Source organism: Musa acuminata, unplaced genomic scaffold (genome assembly GCF_036884655.1).
Source record: "Musa acuminata AAA Group cultivar baxijiao unplaced genomic scaffold, Cavendish_Baxijiao_AAA HiC_scaffold_1137, whole genome shotgun sequence".
In the NCBI taxonomy this organism is placed as follows: Eukaryota; Viridiplantae; Streptophyta; class Magnoliopsida; order Zingiberales; family Musaceae; genus Musa; species Musa acuminata.
This window is the reverse complement of record NW_027021349.1, coordinates 3380217-3397437: the sequence shown is the minus strand read 5'-3', so window position 1 is coordinate 3397437 and position 17221 is coordinate 3380217. Positions and strand designations below refer to the sequence as shown.

Below are 17221 nucleotides of genomic sequence, written 5' to 3'. Positions count from 1 at the left end.
ATTGTTGCTTGTAGCCTAATTAAGAACTCCAAGTTGGTTGAGTGGCATGAAGTGTATGTTTCATTGTGTTCTATACACTTCTTCTTCTTCTTCTTCTTCTTTTTTTCTGTATTTAAATACTACTTTATTTGCATACTTTAATAGACTTGTATAGATAATTCCAATGATGATAGTGAAAAGAAGATTAAAGATGGCCTTTAGAAACACAAGTGGGGAAGAAAGAAAAAAATGGGGCATCTAATTCAAGAGTGCATATGAAGAATGCATCACCCTTTTGTTTTTTTCTTCCTCGGATAATATTTTATATTTTATATATTATATTAATCATGGAAAATGGCATCTACTTGAAGAGTGCATCTCAAGACTACTACATCACCTTTTTAATTTTAATTATTATCCATATTATTGATAACTATGATTGTCTATTGTGTATATAATAATATGCTGAGACAAATAATATATTTTATATATGAAGTAATACTTTTTTTTTTGAAAAAAAAAATTACATAGATTTTTTAATTTTATTTAGTCTTTTTAAAATATTTTTTTTAATTGGAAGTAAAAGGCACAACCATATTTGTAACTAACTCCACTAAACCCTCCCCCCCTCTCTCTCTCTCTCTCTCTCTCTCGACATATCTCTTTCCACAACTCTTCCTGTCCTTGACGCATTCTCTCTCTAGAGAGCTCTCTTCCTCCCCCTCCTCTTCTCTCTCTTTCTATGTATCTCTCTCTTCCTACACCTCACCTGTCCTTTGACACATTCTCTCTCTTAGATAGATCTCTCTGCCTCCTCTTCTCTCTCTTTCTATTCATCTCTCTCTTCCTACACCTCTCCTCTTCCTTTCCTTGACACATTGATTCTCTATCTCTTACACTGTACCTCTCACACACACTCTCTCTCTCTTCCCTTCCTCTCCTTGACACACAGCTACTCTCTCTATGTTCACAATGATTCCTTCCTCAGCTTCATCTTCCTCGGGTTCTCGGAAGAAGATGATGAAGCGTGGCCCAAAAGCCCAACCGGGGACCAAGTGGCGGACCGCGGCGCAGGAGCGGGTATACGGCCGACGCCTCCTCGAGGCCCTCCGCGCCACTGCCGAACTCGGGCCGCGCGCCGTCAAGGAGGCCGCGGACTCCGCCCTCGCGTTCACCGCCCGCGGCCGGTCCCGGTGGAGCCGCGCCATCCTCCTCAGCCCCCGCCGCAGGGCGCGCCTCCTCCTCAGGACCGGCAGCAAGATCCGCCGCGGCCGCAGGCGGGCGAGGGCCGCGGAAGCGGGGGAGAGGGTGAGGGGCCGGCTGCGGGTGCTTCGGCGACTGGTGCCTGGGTGCCGGACGCTGTCGGCTGGGAGCCTTCTGGAGGAAGCGGCCGACTACGTGGCGGCGCTGGAGATGCAAGTGAAGGCGATGAGGGCGCTCGCGGATGCGCTCTCCCCGGCGCCAGCGGCGGCGGAGCCTGGAAGCCGAGGAGGTGTTTGATGGGGTCTCCTTTCTTGTGTGATACGATGGAACGACAATAATTAACGTATAGGATTGATGTGAAGACGATTGGTGGGAATGTGGTGTAACGCTTGTAGAATCTCGATGCTCGTAGACGCAAATCTTGATGCAACACCGGCTTTGATGATTTGCTATGCTGCGATCGAATCACGGGCTTAAACCGATTTGGTTATATTTGATAGCATAACAATTACGTTGATACTTATTATATTTGATATATATATTTATAATATTTATCTGATGAGATATCAAATTTATCTAATTAAAGCTTGAGGATTGAAATTTCATCCACTAAAGTTTAATATATAAGATATCATATTCACTCATCTACAACAGTGATCTTATTATTATATATATAATTTTATTTATCGTCGTCATCAAAAGTCTAAAATTTGAGATAATAAATTTTTGAATATGTTTTATTAGTTTAAATTCTAAGAACATTGACGTTAGTTTGAACAGCGTGAAATAATTCTGATACCATAGATAAGAAAAAGGCAATCTATGTTGGCAAATAGGAGGGAAGGAACCAAGAAACACACTTCTTATAACAAGAATCCACCAATCGTTCATGGTTTATAGGAGGACATCATTTACATGGGAAGTCCTTTTTACCTTACCAGTTCAAGCATTCCATTGTTTCTCTTGAAACCTCTAAAACGCCTACTAGTATTGAGGTATGTGTTTAGAACTAAATGCTTTAGGCGGAGGCATCGGAAGACCATCCACTAATCCGGCTAGTTAGAGCAGGTCTCATCGTGACAATGGCGGACTCATTTGCTCCGGCCCTCAGTGCAGCCCTGCCAGCTTCCAGGAACCTTGCGACCGCATCCTCGGCATACCTGTTTGCTTGACCCACAGTCATGCCCTCGCCAATGTACGGATAGGTGTTAAGCGCATGGTCTCCATTGAGCTGAGAAGCGAGTTGGATCAGTTCCACCTGAAACTCCGACAGCACCTTGTCTTCCCTTGGTCCAAATGGCCTCAATGACTTCACCTTTGGGAGTTTCTCTGATCGATCAAGCAGTCAATGGTTAGCTATCGGTAACAAAATCAGTTCACCAATGTGTATGACTGAAGCATCAAGATATGACACAAGGACTTTTTCATTTTCAGGGCTGAGGTTAAAAGGTTTCAGTTCAAGCTTGCCTAGCCTGACTACGATGTCTAAAGCTCATGTATGATGACATTAGTCCTATACATATCTCAGATATCTGAAATCAAAACTTATTTCTCGGTGTGTCCAACAAACTAGATTCAGTCAGTCTCCAAAAGGAATGAGGTTTGTCTTTTTGTGTTGAGCATCTTACTATTGCTGCTGAATTGTATAGATTCACAAAATTAAAGCCTCCAGAGGGAAAGAAAAAACTATTCAATCTGCAATCAGAGACACCTGGTTTGGTGTAACAATCTAAATGTTATATCCAATCTTGAATAAAGAACCTAGATATTCATTTACTATTCCAATTACTAGTCTTTTGGTTGTTTTCAACAAACATATTGATCTCATCTTAAACACTAGTGAACTAATGCATGTGCTTATTCCATGGAACGTACATGGATATGCGTGCTTGTGCTTGTAAATGTATTACACATAAAAGTGGATACCTGGGCAATCAGTCCGTGGTGTCTTCCGGATGGATAAGTGGCTCTCGAACGTCCCAGCCCAAGCATCTCTCTTTGTGAGAAAATTCAAATTCAGGTTAAATAATTTCCTTACCGTTGCTGGAATGGAAGAGTGCTCAAACTGTGAATGTGGAGTTGGCCCTTTAGGTTCATGGATCACTGCACGATCAAAGGAAATAATGCAAAAAAACTACATCAGATCCCACATGACAACATAAGAATTTAAAAAACAGCCATATATTTCTTGTCGCTGAGCTCATGGATCACTTCAATGTACTGCGCATGGCAGAAATGCAAAACCTTCAGAATTTGTTGGCAAAACCCTGAACATGAGCTGGAACAATGTGGCGATCAGCTTGGATCCATGCCAATACGCGTGTGTCAAGCCAGCAAAATATCGGCAAGCATCCATGGTGATATGAGCATTGCCAAGCCACCAAAATAGACACGATAGTAACTTCTGCCTTATTCAGAAGTGCAACCAGCAAAACAGAAAATTAAACTTTTCCTTATTCTCTTGAAGAAATTTCTTTTTTTCTATTCTTTGTTGCACAACAAAGGTCAACCTAATTGCCACAGCCTCCACAAAGGTAGAAGTAGGTCCAGATACATTATGAACTATTGATCAAGCATTGAATACACATTTCGAGTTTCGACTCCGAATCTCTTCCATCTCTATCTTGTCTGTTCTTTTCTCTCTTTGTAAGAATAGATTTACATGGGTTTCCTTTTCTGCCGGTAAATTTCTGAGCATGGTATGCATGACGTTAAGAAAAGAAAAGGCTTAAAGCACATTCGTAAACTATCTCAAATCCCAATACCATTTGCTTGTGAACATCAAATAAATATCAAATTAGCTCCACAGGCAATGTCCTCACACTGATCTCTTGATTATTAATATTAGAGATGAAAAGAAATTGAATGGCACCTCTAACTGCACCATATTGATCTTCCGTCATTGCATGTAGCCTCCGACCCATCGCTTTCTCTTATCCCTCAAACCGAATGGCAGTAAGACAGCCTCAAAAGCTACACATTCTATTTTATCAGATACATGTGTCTAAAGGCAACACTTCCCTGAAAGAATTTTATCCCCAAAACATTAGGATAAAAATTCCACAACTACAGTATTCTGCCACCTTTCAAATACTATACAGATATTGATCTCAAAGCTCACTCCTTCCTCCATAAACATTAAGCAATCTATATGGTATGTCAAATTGATGGGGATTGTAAAGAAAACTATTCATTGGTCTTCCAAGCTCTGCTTCGTTATGCTCAAATCCACCAATTTTCATGGGAAAAGTTCTAATGATTTCATTTCTTTATGGCCACAGCATATATTCTTGCGGACATCATAAGTACTTATTATTTAAATCACTTATGATGCTTCATTTCCACACATTTTCGCATAATTCTTGTTAAGTCTGAAAATTGGCCAATATCATCCTGTTTCCAACAAAATATATTCAGTAAGAATTATGTCACCTCCCTTAAATGGCTGAACCTCCCTAGAGTAAGTATGGATGAGATCCAAAAATGAATCAACCACTTATTAATTATGCACAGAACTATAAGAACAAAATTGAGATTTGAGAACATTAGAGAATGGAAATTTCAGTAAAAGAAGACATTCGATCAACTATCCAATCCTTCATCAGACTACACAAAGGACACTCAATAAAATAGCCAATAACACTTTGAGCCTAATGACTAGCTAATCAGAGGCAGACATCAAGGGATTCAGATAGATTTTTTAATGTGCATCTTGTATTGACCAACATTATGTGAGAAAAAGTGAAGCTGTAGAGAAATTATACTGTAAGAAGATGTATCAAGACTTTATTGCAAGAAAAGGAAGCTGTAGTTCATGGTAGCTACATGTAGATAGTTGATGTACGCATTAAAAAGGCTCTAAAGAAAAGCTTGGCACATCACAGATTCTTTAATTGGAAACTCAGAACTTATACATATCATAATTGGTTAAGCTGTTAGAAGAGTTTTAGGAAACAAAAGTTTATAACTATTATGGATCTTGCTTAATAATATGATTCTGTGTACGAATCATACCATATATAAAGCTAAGTTTCATGAGCAAGAATTTATACTTGTAACTAGGTCTACATGCACAACAAGTAGTTGCCATAAAGAAATGAAATCATGCAATGGTTACCAAAGGTTCTCCTCCCCTAGAGAATAATTGCAAAGACAAGAATGGTGAATAAATTATACGGTAATAAATTGCAAAGACATCACAACAATTGAACTGAGAATACAAATCTTAATTAGCAGTCTGCATTTCAAAAGCCAGTATCAGTTTCACCCTAGGAAGAGTCACAAAAAGAATGGAGAAATCCAAAAGAGACACTCACCGGTGCGCTTCTCGATCCAAGGGGAGATCAGGATGGTGGGAACACGAACCCCCAGCCTATCAAACTTGAAGTAGAAAGGGTCGGGGCCGATTATGCCATCAGGGTTGGGCACCCCTGTGACAGGAGTAGGCACGTGGTCGTAGAATCCACCATGCTCGTCATAGGTGATGAGCAGGGCCGTCTCGTTCCACTGTGGGCTCGCCCGGAGCGTCTCGTAAACCTCCTTCACAAGCCTCTGACCCCTGGCAATGTCGTGGGAGGGGTGATCATCGTTGGCCGGGGAGAGCTTCACATCGAAGTAGTGCTGCTCGATGACGACGTAGTTGGGCAGCCGGCCCAGCTTGGCGTCCAGCTTGAAGGCCAGTTTGTAGCTGTGGAACTTGACGAGGTGCTTGAGCTTACGCAGGCTCTTGAAGAAGAGCACGGCGGGGATGTTCTGGTAGTAGACGCCGAAGCTGAGGCCATCCTCGTCGAGGGAGTCGAAGATGGTCTTCTGGGGAAAGCCATGAACGAGGTCCCGGCGCACGTTGCTGGTGGCGCCGTGGGAGGTGGCGGAGTGAACGTAGAAGCGGTTGGGCTGGGTGGAGGCCGGGACGGAGGCGAACCACCGATCGAACACCGCGAACTCCTCCGCGAGGGCGGAGTAGACGGGGACGGCATCGGGGGCGAAGCCCCGCATGACGGTACTGGCCATCCCCTCGCCCATGCTCTCAGCCTGCTGGGCGAAGCCGCTCATGGGGGCGGGCACGGCGGCGGTGTCCTCGGAACCGAAGATCTGCTCGCGGATGGCCTGGAAGGAGTGGCCGGGGTCAGAGTCGACGTAGGCGGCGCCATCGGAGACGAAGACCTCCGGGGAGGAAGGGTCGGAGGCGTTAAGGCGGTTGTACTCGTGGCCGGTGAGACCGTCGATGTCCGGGCGGCCGCCCTTGGTCCGGAGCCAACCCAGCATGTGGTCGAACGACCGGTTCTCCATCACCAGCACAACCAGGGTCTTGATCGGCCCCTTGATCTCGTGCTTCGCCTTCTTCTTCCTCCTTCCCGACACCGCCCTCTCGGCGTCCAGGCAGTGGGCGGAGGTCACCAGGTAGAGCAAGAAAACGGCCACCACCAGGAGCCTCCGCCGCGCCCGCCGCCCGCCATGAGCCACCAAATCCATCTCCCTGCCGCCCCACGGAGGAGCCCGGACGAAAGAGTCCCAAAGAGCTCCTCCCTTGCTCAGAGACAAGAGAAAGAAAGGGGAGGTTTTCTCGAGTGCGGTTGGTGCGTCGACTCGGGCAACAAATGGAGAAGGGGCTACCGACGAGCGGGGCCGACACTGAGGGCAAGAGGCATACCACCAAAGACACCAAGCTTAAAAGAGAACGAGGGACACGTCACGGCCTTGTTTACTTGTCTTTTACCCTTGGATTTGAATCGGACGGCGATGCGGGTAGGCCTTCCGTCGCAGTGTTGGCCGAATAGGATTCCTTAATTTTATATATATATATATATATATATATATATATATATATATATATATATATGCAATTGAATTACCAAATGAATGATCTGATAATATTAGTCAATAAAGAAATGGGGGTTTTAAATAATAATAACATTCTCTTGATCCATCTTTTGTCACAATCATGGCAAACAATCTTACATGATGATATTTCATGTCCGTTCCAAGAAAAAGGTAAAGATAAAAGGGGGAAGTTTAGGAAGATAACCAACAAAACCTTCATTACAACCTGTACTCTGCCTCCTCCTATTTTCAACATCCAAAGTTGGGGCTATGACCTTTTTTGAGTCATAACAACAGGAAATCAAGATGTAGACAGGTGAAAGAATCTGTCGGCGCTTGATCCTGACGTTAAAGATGGAAGGATGGACAACGAAATCTGCACCCATTGCAATATCTGGACAGCAGCGGTGTTCATTCTCCATCTTCAGAATCTGTCCTTGAATTAGATGAACATCAGCTAGTAGTAGACATTACCTTGAAGCACTTATATCATGAATTAAAGAAGTTAAGAAACCTCCACAAGGAAAATGTCTGGTTTTCAGAAAAGTTACTCGAGGAGATCCTACATAGTAAGTATCAATCACAAGGAAAATTTTCTGTTAAGTTCTTCACATTTGCATATAGATCTATTATATTTTGGCATGCTCCACATATTGAGGTGCCATGATTGTTTGAGACATGCTACGACAAAATCAATATAGCAAAATCTGGTCCTGGAAAATCTCTTAGTAAAATCTCTTACTAGGTATTCCTAGCAGACAAGTCATATTAATAATATATGCAACTGATCAGCCTATTTCGATTTTTGATAGAAAACTTCTGTAACATGCAAAAGTGTACAAGTAAAGATTGTTTGGAAACAATTACCTGATCGAATGTCCTCTCCCACTTGACCTTTATTACTCATTTGCTTCATTATCATTGCAAATATTAGTTTCCACCAGTAGGCATGGAAGACAAGCAGTGTAAGAAGCATTGTGTTGAACACATAATATAAAGTGGTCGGGAAATTTTCCATCCACGACAAGGCTTCGACGCACTCGTAGCTGAAAATGGAACCATTTATCAATCAGCACAAATATAAAGGAAGGTTTTTTGCTTTTTTAAAGAAAGCATTTGAGGCTGCAGAAAACCTTGAGGCCTTAATTATCCAGAAGGGGAAGTAAACTAATCGCAGTAGAAACCATGATATAGCAAAAAGTCCGAAGCACAAGCTAGCTGCCATCTCCTTTTCTGAATATTTGAACAATTTAGCTGATTCTAGAAATACATCACTTGTATCATGAAGGGCAAGAATCATGGTCCCAATACGGAAAAACCTGCATAAGAAAATTCATCATTTCCCTATTTCTACACTTGGTAAAGACCTCACAGGAAAACACCAGCATATGCATCAATAACTAATACAGGTTTATGTATTTGAAATTAAAATTTAAGTTTAATATACAAAGAAAGTTAAATACGGAGATAACTGTCAGTCTCAACTACGTAAATTTTCCAGGAAACAACTGGTGATGATGCAAGAACTGTGATTATCATGACAATATGATACAGTTAAGTACTACAATTATGTGCTAATCAAGAAAAAAGTGTCTTGGATTAGCAAATCAACATAAAAGTGGCAAAAAAAATTATAAATCTTTTTCATTACTTTCACATAAGTTTGCTGACGAAAGGGGGGCTACAAAAGTAAGCAGATCAGGATCGAGTATCATCTGCAATGGTTGACAAAGTGAAATTTATAAAATACATGGAGATTTAAGGTTTCCAGTTTTGTATGTAGTAGATTCTCAACCCTGTAAAACCTTAAAAGCCACATTGGTCTTGGGTTTAATCACCAGAAACTTGCTTTCTGTAATAGTTAGAAAGAAGAGGATGTCAACTTCATAAACTTAAGAAAGCAAAGATGCCAAATTATGTAAAACAGGTTGATTAGCTTGCTTTCCAGACACTATTATTTTCTCTCTTATAGACATTTACTACTGATGGCCCCTCAAAGGAATCACTCAGCTACTTGTGCAAATTAGACCCCACATAACAGGTCAGAACAAAATTAAAGGGCCTCGTATATTTTAACATTCTAGTACACTTACAAGCATGCTTAAACATCATACTTATTTATAAATCATGAAAGATGACTTATCACATTATGTAAGATTTCCTCAGATTTCCCTTCCAGAGATATATGATGAATATGCCTCTGTTCTTAACCATTTCACTTATATAATCCTATTGACAAATTAACTTTCTTTTTTTTAATATTGCAGTCATGTCAATGACCTGCTGGAACAGCATGTGGCATAAGCATCATTTCATGCCAGTGCCATTTACACACCACTACACAGAGAACTGTGTTCGTTGCTAATTCACTATCTTCATGTTATACGCCATACGATTCCTTGGCATATACAATCCAAGCACCATATGACAATAATCTCCTAAAATGCAAAGGTAATGTGGTGTAGTGAAATATCGGCCGGTTCCAGGACAATCAGAAAACAACAGAGCCCTTGTCCACAAAATTGAAGTCCTCAAGGGGCGAGTTCTTCTACCAGATATTATAACTTAGCTCCTTCCCAATGTTTGCTTATATATTTGCGGGTGGAAGGAACCCCTCAAAATGACACCTACTAAAAGATAAAATAGCAAAACCACGAGCCACTACAACAAGGGCACCAATCATGAGGTCAGTTACATCATGTACATATACATGTAAGCCAATTTAGGAAAATAAACACCAGCATTCCAGTAATATTGCCTAGTTAATGATTTAACCAAAGATCCAAAGCCCAAGTCAGCTCAGCTAGAATTTTACAAAAAATTAGAAAGAAAAACAAAAAAGAAAAACAAAAAGGTCAGCCAGATTTGACATGCAACATCTTTAAGTCCATGATCAGGGTTTTTTAATGGCAGTTGGTATACCTCGAGTCTTTAAGTGAGATTTTTCCTCACCTTGCTTCCCTTATTATCAATCATCTTGTGGTGAAGTTTACATGTCAAGGTAATAGATCTTTTGAATATCAGATCCTTTAGTCTCTTTTACATAAGAAAATTAAACATAACTTCTCCACTAAGTTTGGCATCAGAAGTACTATAAATAAAAGCAAGAAAAGAGTCTAGAAGATGCAGAGGAATAACAAGGTCGTCTAACTTTTCAACGTTACCTGGTAATGTAGGAAAATCCAATCAGAACTGAGGTCACTATGTGATGAGACATCATTATTGAAAAATCTTTTCTGCGAGTTTCCCATGCAACAAGAGCACCAATACTGTAAACGTAAAATCCACATTGACACATGTAGAATAGGATCAAAGAAGACCTAACAAAAATGGAAAAGAGGAAAAAGAAAAAGTTAGTATGAACAAAAGATATGAGGAAAATATGAGAGCTACACTATTGATATTATGTTAACCTCAGAGTGAGCTACATGCTTAAGACATCTAAAAGTCATAGACATTAAATCATAATGGCTATTAGTTACTTAATAAAGAAGACTGGAACAGGTAAAACAATTATTTTAATTTGCTCAATGGATTCACATGATTTAGCTGCAGAGCAGTTGAGTATCATTATGCTTTGTTATATTGATGAAGAATGCCATGTTTATAAATTATCATGACTGAACTTTTTTTATATACTTATATCTCTCAGGTACATATGAACATCTCAAGTTGACACGATGAAGAACACCCATTGGCATAACTAAATTCCATAGTTATACCAATCATGAAGGCCATTTTCAAAACAGAATCACATCATGTTTCATTCTGCACTCCATAACTAGATTGGTACTATTCATGGAAGAAAAGAGGTCAGATGGCTCAATTTCTTTAGGATGACACTTGCATGAATTCGAGCTACAGAATCAATGCTTGCTGCCATTCAATCCATTTGCAGCTTCTGGAAGGCCCAGCAAGAAACTACAGCAAGAGAAAGTAATCATGGAAAACTTATGACGGTTAAGCCAGTACCTGATTAAAAAAACTTCCATAACATGATACCAACAAATGGTTAAAGGCAGCTAAAAGAAAATCTTGTACATACATAGGCAACTGTGTCCTATGTAGTTGATATATTTTAGCTAGGAAAAAAGATGTCGAATTAATCTGTGGTTTGTCTTGGTGATAATGCCTAAAAGTACTATTTTGGATAAGGAACAAAAATCCAACTTTTAAGCATTAATGTGAATAGAAGAATTTTCACTAAAGAAACCTAAGTCAGCTTGCACCAAATACTGTTTCATTTCATAAGCAACAATAGTTTTGTATAGTCTCATTAAAATCAACATGAGCACCCAAATGTCGCATGTAAGACAAACTTTCTACAATAAAAAGGAGGAATGTCCATCATTTCTGGACTCACTTCAATTCTTGGTTTGGCCACCCTTTGAAGTATTCTTTTGTATCCAATGACCAAGTCTCCTGCTTAATAATTGAAAGAACCCATATTTGAACAGCAGCATAATATGTCAGCTTCCACATTGACTCGGAACACTTTGTAATTTTTGACCATTTAGCCTCGTCATTCATCATAGGAACAGCTTTATAACTCAACAATTTCATAGCCAAAGGCTGAAAAGGATTAAATGAGTTCATAAGTTCCACAACGAACATCGAAATCATATGAGTGTAGCATTTTAGAAAGCCTTGTTCGACATATAAGATTAAGCAACAACCAAATATGCAGTGCAAAGAAGAAACTATCAAGGGTATATGACAGATTTGCCAATGCAAAAGTTGATCTATTAAGATGTATGCCAGCACATTCATTAATGTGTTTAGAAAAGTTTAACTTGGTCTATGTAACAGAAAAATTCCATCAACAGCAAGATTTGTCAATCCTTTAGCCACAAATGGGAAAGCCACTATGATTTTTCAAATAGACAACACCTTGAATCACATTGAATTTTAGGGCTTGAGTTACTCTTCTGCCTCGCGACATTATCTAATTCTTCAACAAGAACAAACTTTTCTAAGCACCACAAAATCACTTAGCTTTCCGTTCATTCTCTTTCATAGGAATCTTGACATTCTATTTTATATTCAAAAGAGAAAAGATGGGATGCAGCAGAGATCTCAGCGACCACTTTATACACGATGCACGATAACTCATCGACGAAATGCTCCAAACGAGGAAAAGAAAAGGAATGAAGGATAAAAGAAAAGGAGAACGGAAGATCCAAACCTTGTAGACGAAGCGGTCGAGCAGGAGCCGGGCGACGAATGACCCGAATGCGAAACATAGCACAAGCAAGAAATTGGCCGGCTCCGGGCCAACGCCGGCGCGAACCAAGGTCATGTCGATTTAGGACGAAAGAAACCCAGCGCTGATCAAACCACCACCGCCACAACCGATGGATCCAAGCAGCGGAACGATGCCTTGGTCAATTGCTGCCGGTATCTGCGCCTGAGACGGAGAGACGGGAGATGGGAGATGGGGCGCGAGCGGCTCGATGAGGTTAGGGGGATCGCCGAGACTACTGCTCGCTTTGGCCCCCCTGCGTTCTATTTCTATTAGGTGGTGTCTAAAAATAAAGGTCGAGCGACCGAACCAGAAAGAAGAGAGAGAGAGAGAGAGAGAGAGAGCACACGAATTGCAAATTTGGCCACGACTCTTGTCATGATTGATCTCACAACCTACTCTCATATAAGTATTTTGAATTTAGATTATTTTAAATCTTAAAATTTTAGTAATTTAAGTAATTAGAAAGCACCGCAAGAGTATATTAAAAGCCCATAAGTGATCTATACCCAACAATATATCATCGTTGGAGGAGGATTATTGGAGACAGGAGATAGTCTCACCATGGGTTATCGGAGACACGGACTTATTGATTATTAAAGAGAACTCATCAAAAAAGGAAATAATATTGCTTACCTTCTAGAACTTGTTATTAATTGTAACATCATTACTTACTAAAGAGAAATTATCGTCGATGAAGCCACGATAAGTATAAATCATCGCAACCACCTATAGTAAAAATATAGTCTTTCGATATAATTCATTGGTTCTCCCCCTATGTTATTTAATTTGATAGAACCAACCAAAAACATGAGCTGACTCGAATCGATCTAACCCAGATCGAGACACCTCGATCAGATCGAACTGACTCATGGATTAGTAAGGTTGAAACTATTCTATTCAAGGATATTATCGAGATTTTAAATAAAAATTATCCTTAGTGAAAAATAAATATCAAAGCATTTTATTATTAGATTTTTGGATTAATTATACTTTTATTTTTATGTTACTTTTGGAACATTATCCAACAAAAATAGTCGCTCGTCAAAAAATTTCAAGAAAAAAATAAAACACTCATTTTAATGTAGCCCTCTCACAAACCTAATCCATAAGAAACAAAGATTTGGCGAATGCATCGGTGAAAAATAATGTTAGCCAAAAGAATAAGCATCATTTGGGATTTATATTAGGCTTGACTGTCCTCTTTAGATTGGTTCTTTTTAATAAGTAATAGAGGTAAGTAGTAGAGGTAAGATTGTCTAAAAATTAAATTAAACATCAATCATTTTAATACTATATAACCTGTAAAAGATAAATGATTAAATGAGATGTCAAATATGTTGATAAAGGTTGATAAAGGGATCATGGACGATAGATGTACCCGTATGATTTTATCATTTCAGAGCTCGTAAACTCTAAAAGATACCTATAAAATAGGAAAGACCCGACGAACTTATGAACGGGTGGTTTTATTCTCCTCGATCAATCCATTATCAGTACTAATTTGGTTGAAGCCAACCTACATATTTTAATTGTGTGAATTATGTACCTACATCAAACAACTTTATAGCATCCTTAACCTAATTAACTTTGTGATCCAGATCTAGTTCTACAGAGACGTTGTAGCGCCGGCTAATTTTGGAGTCACTGTCACCAGAAGCTGGCATATTTAATGGCTTTTCTCTTCACCAGAAGCTGTCACTTATAGGTGTCTCTGTTTACGCATCAGTTGCGTGCCTAACGCTCAATGAGCGACCAACCATTGGGTGGGCGTCGTGATGCTGATGTTAATTTTGTATTGTATGCGTACAGTAGCAAGCAGTCATTATTCACACACACGAAGGGAAAGAGGAGACAGCATTAGCAGTAGCGGAGACGGAACGTACGAGCCCATCGAACAATCGAGACGTCCTCACTCACGCGGTGTATATGACGACGAAGCACGGCAGTACAGCCCTCGGGCTGTACACCAACAGCTCGTCCTCGCCGACAGCGCCGCCGCCGCCGCCGCCGTTGGGCACCACCGAGTCGAACCCTGCCCCCTTCTCCTCCTCCTCCGCTGCCTCGCCGTGTCCGTGCGCCACCCTCCCGGCCACCACGCGGCACACCAGCATCGCCCTGCGCGCTCCCAGGAAGGCGAACTCGCGCTCCAGGTCCTCCGGCAGCGAGGCGTGCGCGCCCCAGCTGGTGGCGTACGTCGCGATCCCGTCCAGGTCCGCGTGCTTCCCCGTGAAGCCGTGCCGCACGATCGCGCAGGCGCAGCAGTAGGGGCTCCCGCACGCGCCCGCCGGCGCCGCGCCCCCTCTCCGTTCCGCCTCCCGCGAGCAGAGGATCGTGGTGCAGTAGAATCTCAGCCGCTCGTTACCGTCCGCGATGCAGCGCCCGTCGCCGCGGCCGCCGTTGCTCGCCTCGTACCGCGCCGCTCTCGACCGAACCGCGTCGCGGTACTCCTCGTACCGCGCGAGGGCCCGGGTCGTGTTGTGGATCTTGAGGATCCGGCGGACGACCAGCGACGACTCCCCGATCCACCCCGACCGGAAGATGATCCGGACGATGTTGTAGCCGGAGTCAGCGTCGCGGAGCTCGGAAAAGGAGTGCTTCGCGGCGTGGTGGAGGTCGAGGAGCTGGGGTTTGCTCAGGACCTCGCCGCACGCCGGACAAGGGTAGATTTCGTCTTTGTAGGAGAGCGAGTGGTGATCGGCCACGTAGAGTCGTGCTTGCCCGTCAGCTCTACCATCGGGTGATAGGGAGATCAGCTCTATGGGAGAGCGCCGGTGTTGCTCTTGATTCTCGCTGTTGGGTTTGCGGAAGGAGAGGAGGCGGCTGAGATATGATCGGATGGAGAGGGGCTTCTTCGTGCGGGGGTCGGAGGGCCCCGGAAGGGTAGGGAAGAAAGGTGAGATCTTTCTCCTCTTAATCGGCGGAGGTGGGTCGTCGGAGCTACTGCAGGAGAAGAAGAAGCAGCCGAGGTGGAGGAGGAGGAGAACAAAGAGGGAGAGGAAGCTGCTGAAGCAGGATCCCTCGGTCGTCATCTCGTCATGGGACAACAGAAGAGGAAACCTGTGGGTTGGGTGGGTGATGAAGAAGAATCCGTCTTACCCGGCGAGCTACTAATAAAAGGAAGGAGACGAGATGGCTTTCTGCAAAAGAAAGAAAACACGAGAGATCAGAATCTGTGTCCCTTTCGGAGTGCAGATCACATGCAGAGAGTGGCCGAGTTATCTGCAAAGAGAAGTCCTCAGTGTCCTCCCACTGTCACACGACCAGATTCCAGTAAACTAAGTCCTCCATCGACGGCCACGTCCTTCGGTCTCTTCTCCTTTACCAGACAAAGATGACTGCAAGGGGAATGGCGTCGGCTTTTGACCTCCGTGATCGACTCTTCACTGGGCCGCAACGTGGAATCCGCCGAAGGCTGCTGCCGCCATGGATTTCTGGTTTGGTGGGGTGGTACGTGCACGACGGAAAACAAAGAAGAGGCGACGAGAGCCCCAACCACCGGACATATGGCCCGAATCAATTAATTAGGATTAGACATGTCCGACGTGAGACTAAACTCTGCACCGACGCGTTACTTTTGTGTGAGATTCCAGCTAAGCTATCGGACGTTAAACATCGAGAGATCCAACATTAAGAGGATGGGAGCATTATTGGATTCACCGGAGATCGTTGAGGTGCATCCGTGTTGACCACTCACTCTACTAGAGAAGACGAGGCATTGATGGTTCATTAACTATGAATCCCCTAACGCTGTCTTACAAGTTGTCTAATAATATAAGAGTGATACTTTAGCAGTAATACAATGAAGAGAAGATGTCTTTTGACGTGTTCATCTCCATGCATAGATCATTTGAGCATAGAGGCGATGTGAAAGGATCTATCCGCATGTCGGACTTTATATCGGTCTACCCGACCCGTTCTGGGCCGAAGAGATCCTCCTCTCGATTCGTTGATTGGGACACGTCGTCACCGTCCATCGGCCGACTTGCCCCGGCGTGTCGCGCTCCTCCTTATCCTCTTCCCCCACCGGATATCGAAGCCAGGAGAGGATTCCACCCACCGGATATTGAGCAGAGGGCACGGGAAAAAAGCTTTCAAGGACAAATGGGGTACAAACGCTTCCCATCGGATTTGGATGTTTCTTTGCACGTTGCTCGGTAGGGTTTCCTTTCTGAACGGAGTGGTCTCGAGTTCCTTCAGATCGACGAGGAATTCGACATTTTGGAAGGTGACTATCATCCTCTTATCTAATATTTCTTCCTGGACTAACGTGTTTCGATTCGCTTAACGCTTTCGTTCACGATACGAAGGGTGTCTGTGGGTAGCCCCATTGAAGGAATCGAATGGTAGAGTTAGATCCCTTGGCATAAGCTCTGTCCGATGCTGAATGACGATGAAAGAAACATTCTTTTAGGTTTGACAGGGCTGCTGATGATCAATTTTCAGCATCCTTTCTTTTTCCCCCTCGCACCATTTTAGGCTGCAGTAGTATATATATTTATTTATGTTCTTGCAGATAGTCGTTTAGGTATCTTGAAAGACTGTGATTGTAGTGTTAACTTTTACATCTAATGGGCGACTTATATGACACATCCACAAGAGTAAAACATGTAGTTGTTCTCTGTGCAGCTCCTGGCAGCTGGAGTTGGTGTGTATCGAGACTGATTTTTACCGCATTGCATCTGATAATCTCAGCAAAGTGCACTATAATATATACATTAAAGTATTTCTCGACTGGTGTGACATCTGTTCGAGCTATCATTCTTAACATTCAGCTGCTTACTGGTGTGTGTCTTTGTCGTTCTGACTCCTGTTGCATAACATTTGAACACTCTTGGTTTATCACACAGATGGTATTTTTTTAAAGAAAAATTCCTTAAAAGAATTACATGCATATCTTTGGAATCTGATATTGCTCATTTGGTTCACCATGCATTAGGTTCATGTAATGTGTGAGGTCTGGTCTCAATCCTGATT

At 42.5% G+C, this 17221-nt stretch overlaps 4 protein-coding genes across 4 annotated transcripts; 1 reads left to right on the top strand and 3 right to left on the bottom strand.

The window, feature by feature from the left end:
- The first annotated feature begins 627 nt into the window (after nt 1–627).
- LOC135670931 (transcription factor bHLH147-like) lies at nt 628–1708 on the top strand. The gene has a single exon (XM_065178704.1). The coding sequence runs from the start codon at nt 943–945 to the stop codon at nt 1477–1479; it is 537 nt and encodes a 178-aa protein (XP_065034776.1). The 5' UTR covers nt 628–942; the 3' UTR covers nt 1480–1708.
- A 314-nt stretch (nt 1709–2022) lies between these two features.
- Nucleotides 2023–6831, bottom strand: LOC135671050 (non-specific phospholipase C1-like). The gene is made up of 3 exons (XM_065178929.1): nt 5499–6831; nt 3109–3285; nt 2023–2511 (listed from the first exon to the last, which is right to left on the bottom strand). The coding sequence occupies exons 1-3, from the start codon at nt 6652–6654 to the stop codon at nt 2201–2203; spliced, it is 1644 nt and encodes a 547-aa protein (XP_065035001.1). The 5' UTR covers nt 6655–6831; the 3' UTR covers nt 2023–2200.
- Nucleotides 6832–7042: 211 nt separating this feature from the next.
- LOC135671086 (ASC1-like protein 3) lies at nt 7043–12584 on the bottom strand. The gene is made up of 6 exons (XM_065179011.1): nt 12188–12584; nt 11366–11574; nt 10167–10322; nt 8136–8321; nt 7870–8048; nt 7043–7433 (listed from the first exon to the last, which is right to left on the bottom strand). The coding sequence occupies exons 1-6, from the start codon at nt 12299–12301 to the stop codon at nt 7414–7416; spliced, it is 864 nt and encodes a 287-aa protein (XP_065035083.1). The 5' UTR covers nt 12302–12584; the 3' UTR covers nt 7043–7413.
- A 1436-nt stretch (nt 12585–14020) lies between these two features.
- Nucleotides 14021–15949, bottom strand: LOC103999603 (uncharacterized). The gene has a single exon (XM_009421394.3). The coding sequence runs from the start codon at nt 15274–15276 to the stop codon at nt 14161–14163; it is 1116 nt and encodes a 371-aa protein (XP_009419669.2). The 5' UTR covers nt 15277–15949; the 3' UTR covers nt 14021–14160.
- Nucleotides 15950–17221: the final 1272 nt, after the last annotated feature.

Bases quoted from the DNA above. Each gene is read 5' to 3' on its own strand.
- LOC135670931 (XM_065178704.1), top strand. From the start codon at position 943: ATGTTCACAATGATTCCTTCCTCAGCTTCATCTTCCTCGGGTTCTCGG.
- LOC135671050 (XM_065178929.1), bottom strand. From the start codon at position 6,654: ATGGATTTGGTGGCTCATGGCGGGCGGCGGGCGCGGCGGAGGCTCCTG. The intron at 3,286-5,498 runs GTGAGTGTCTCT...TTGATCGTGCAG, and splicing joins TTGGATCGAGAAGCGCACCG to TGATCCATGAACCTAAAGGG. The intron at 2,512-3,108 runs GTATCCACTTTT...TTGATCGATCAG, and splicing joins ACCACGGACTGATTGCCCAG to AGAAACTCCCAAAGGTGAAG.
- LOC135671086 (XM_065179011.1), bottom strand. From the start codon at position 12,301: ATGACCTTGGTTCGCGCCGGCGTTGGCCCGGAGCCGGCCAATTTCTTG. The intron at 11,575-12,187 runs GTTTGGATCTTC...AATCCTTTTCAG, and splicing joins TCGACCGCTTCGTCTACAAG to CCTTTGGCTATGAAATTGTT. The intron at 8,322-10,166 runs GTAACGTTGAAA...TTTCTTATGCAG, and splicing joins GGATTTTCCTACATTACCAG to GTTTTTCCGTATTGGGACCA.
- LOC103999603 (XM_009421394.3), bottom strand. From the start codon at position 15,276: ATGACGACCGAGGGATCCTGCTTCAGCAGCTTCCTCTCCCTCTTTGTT.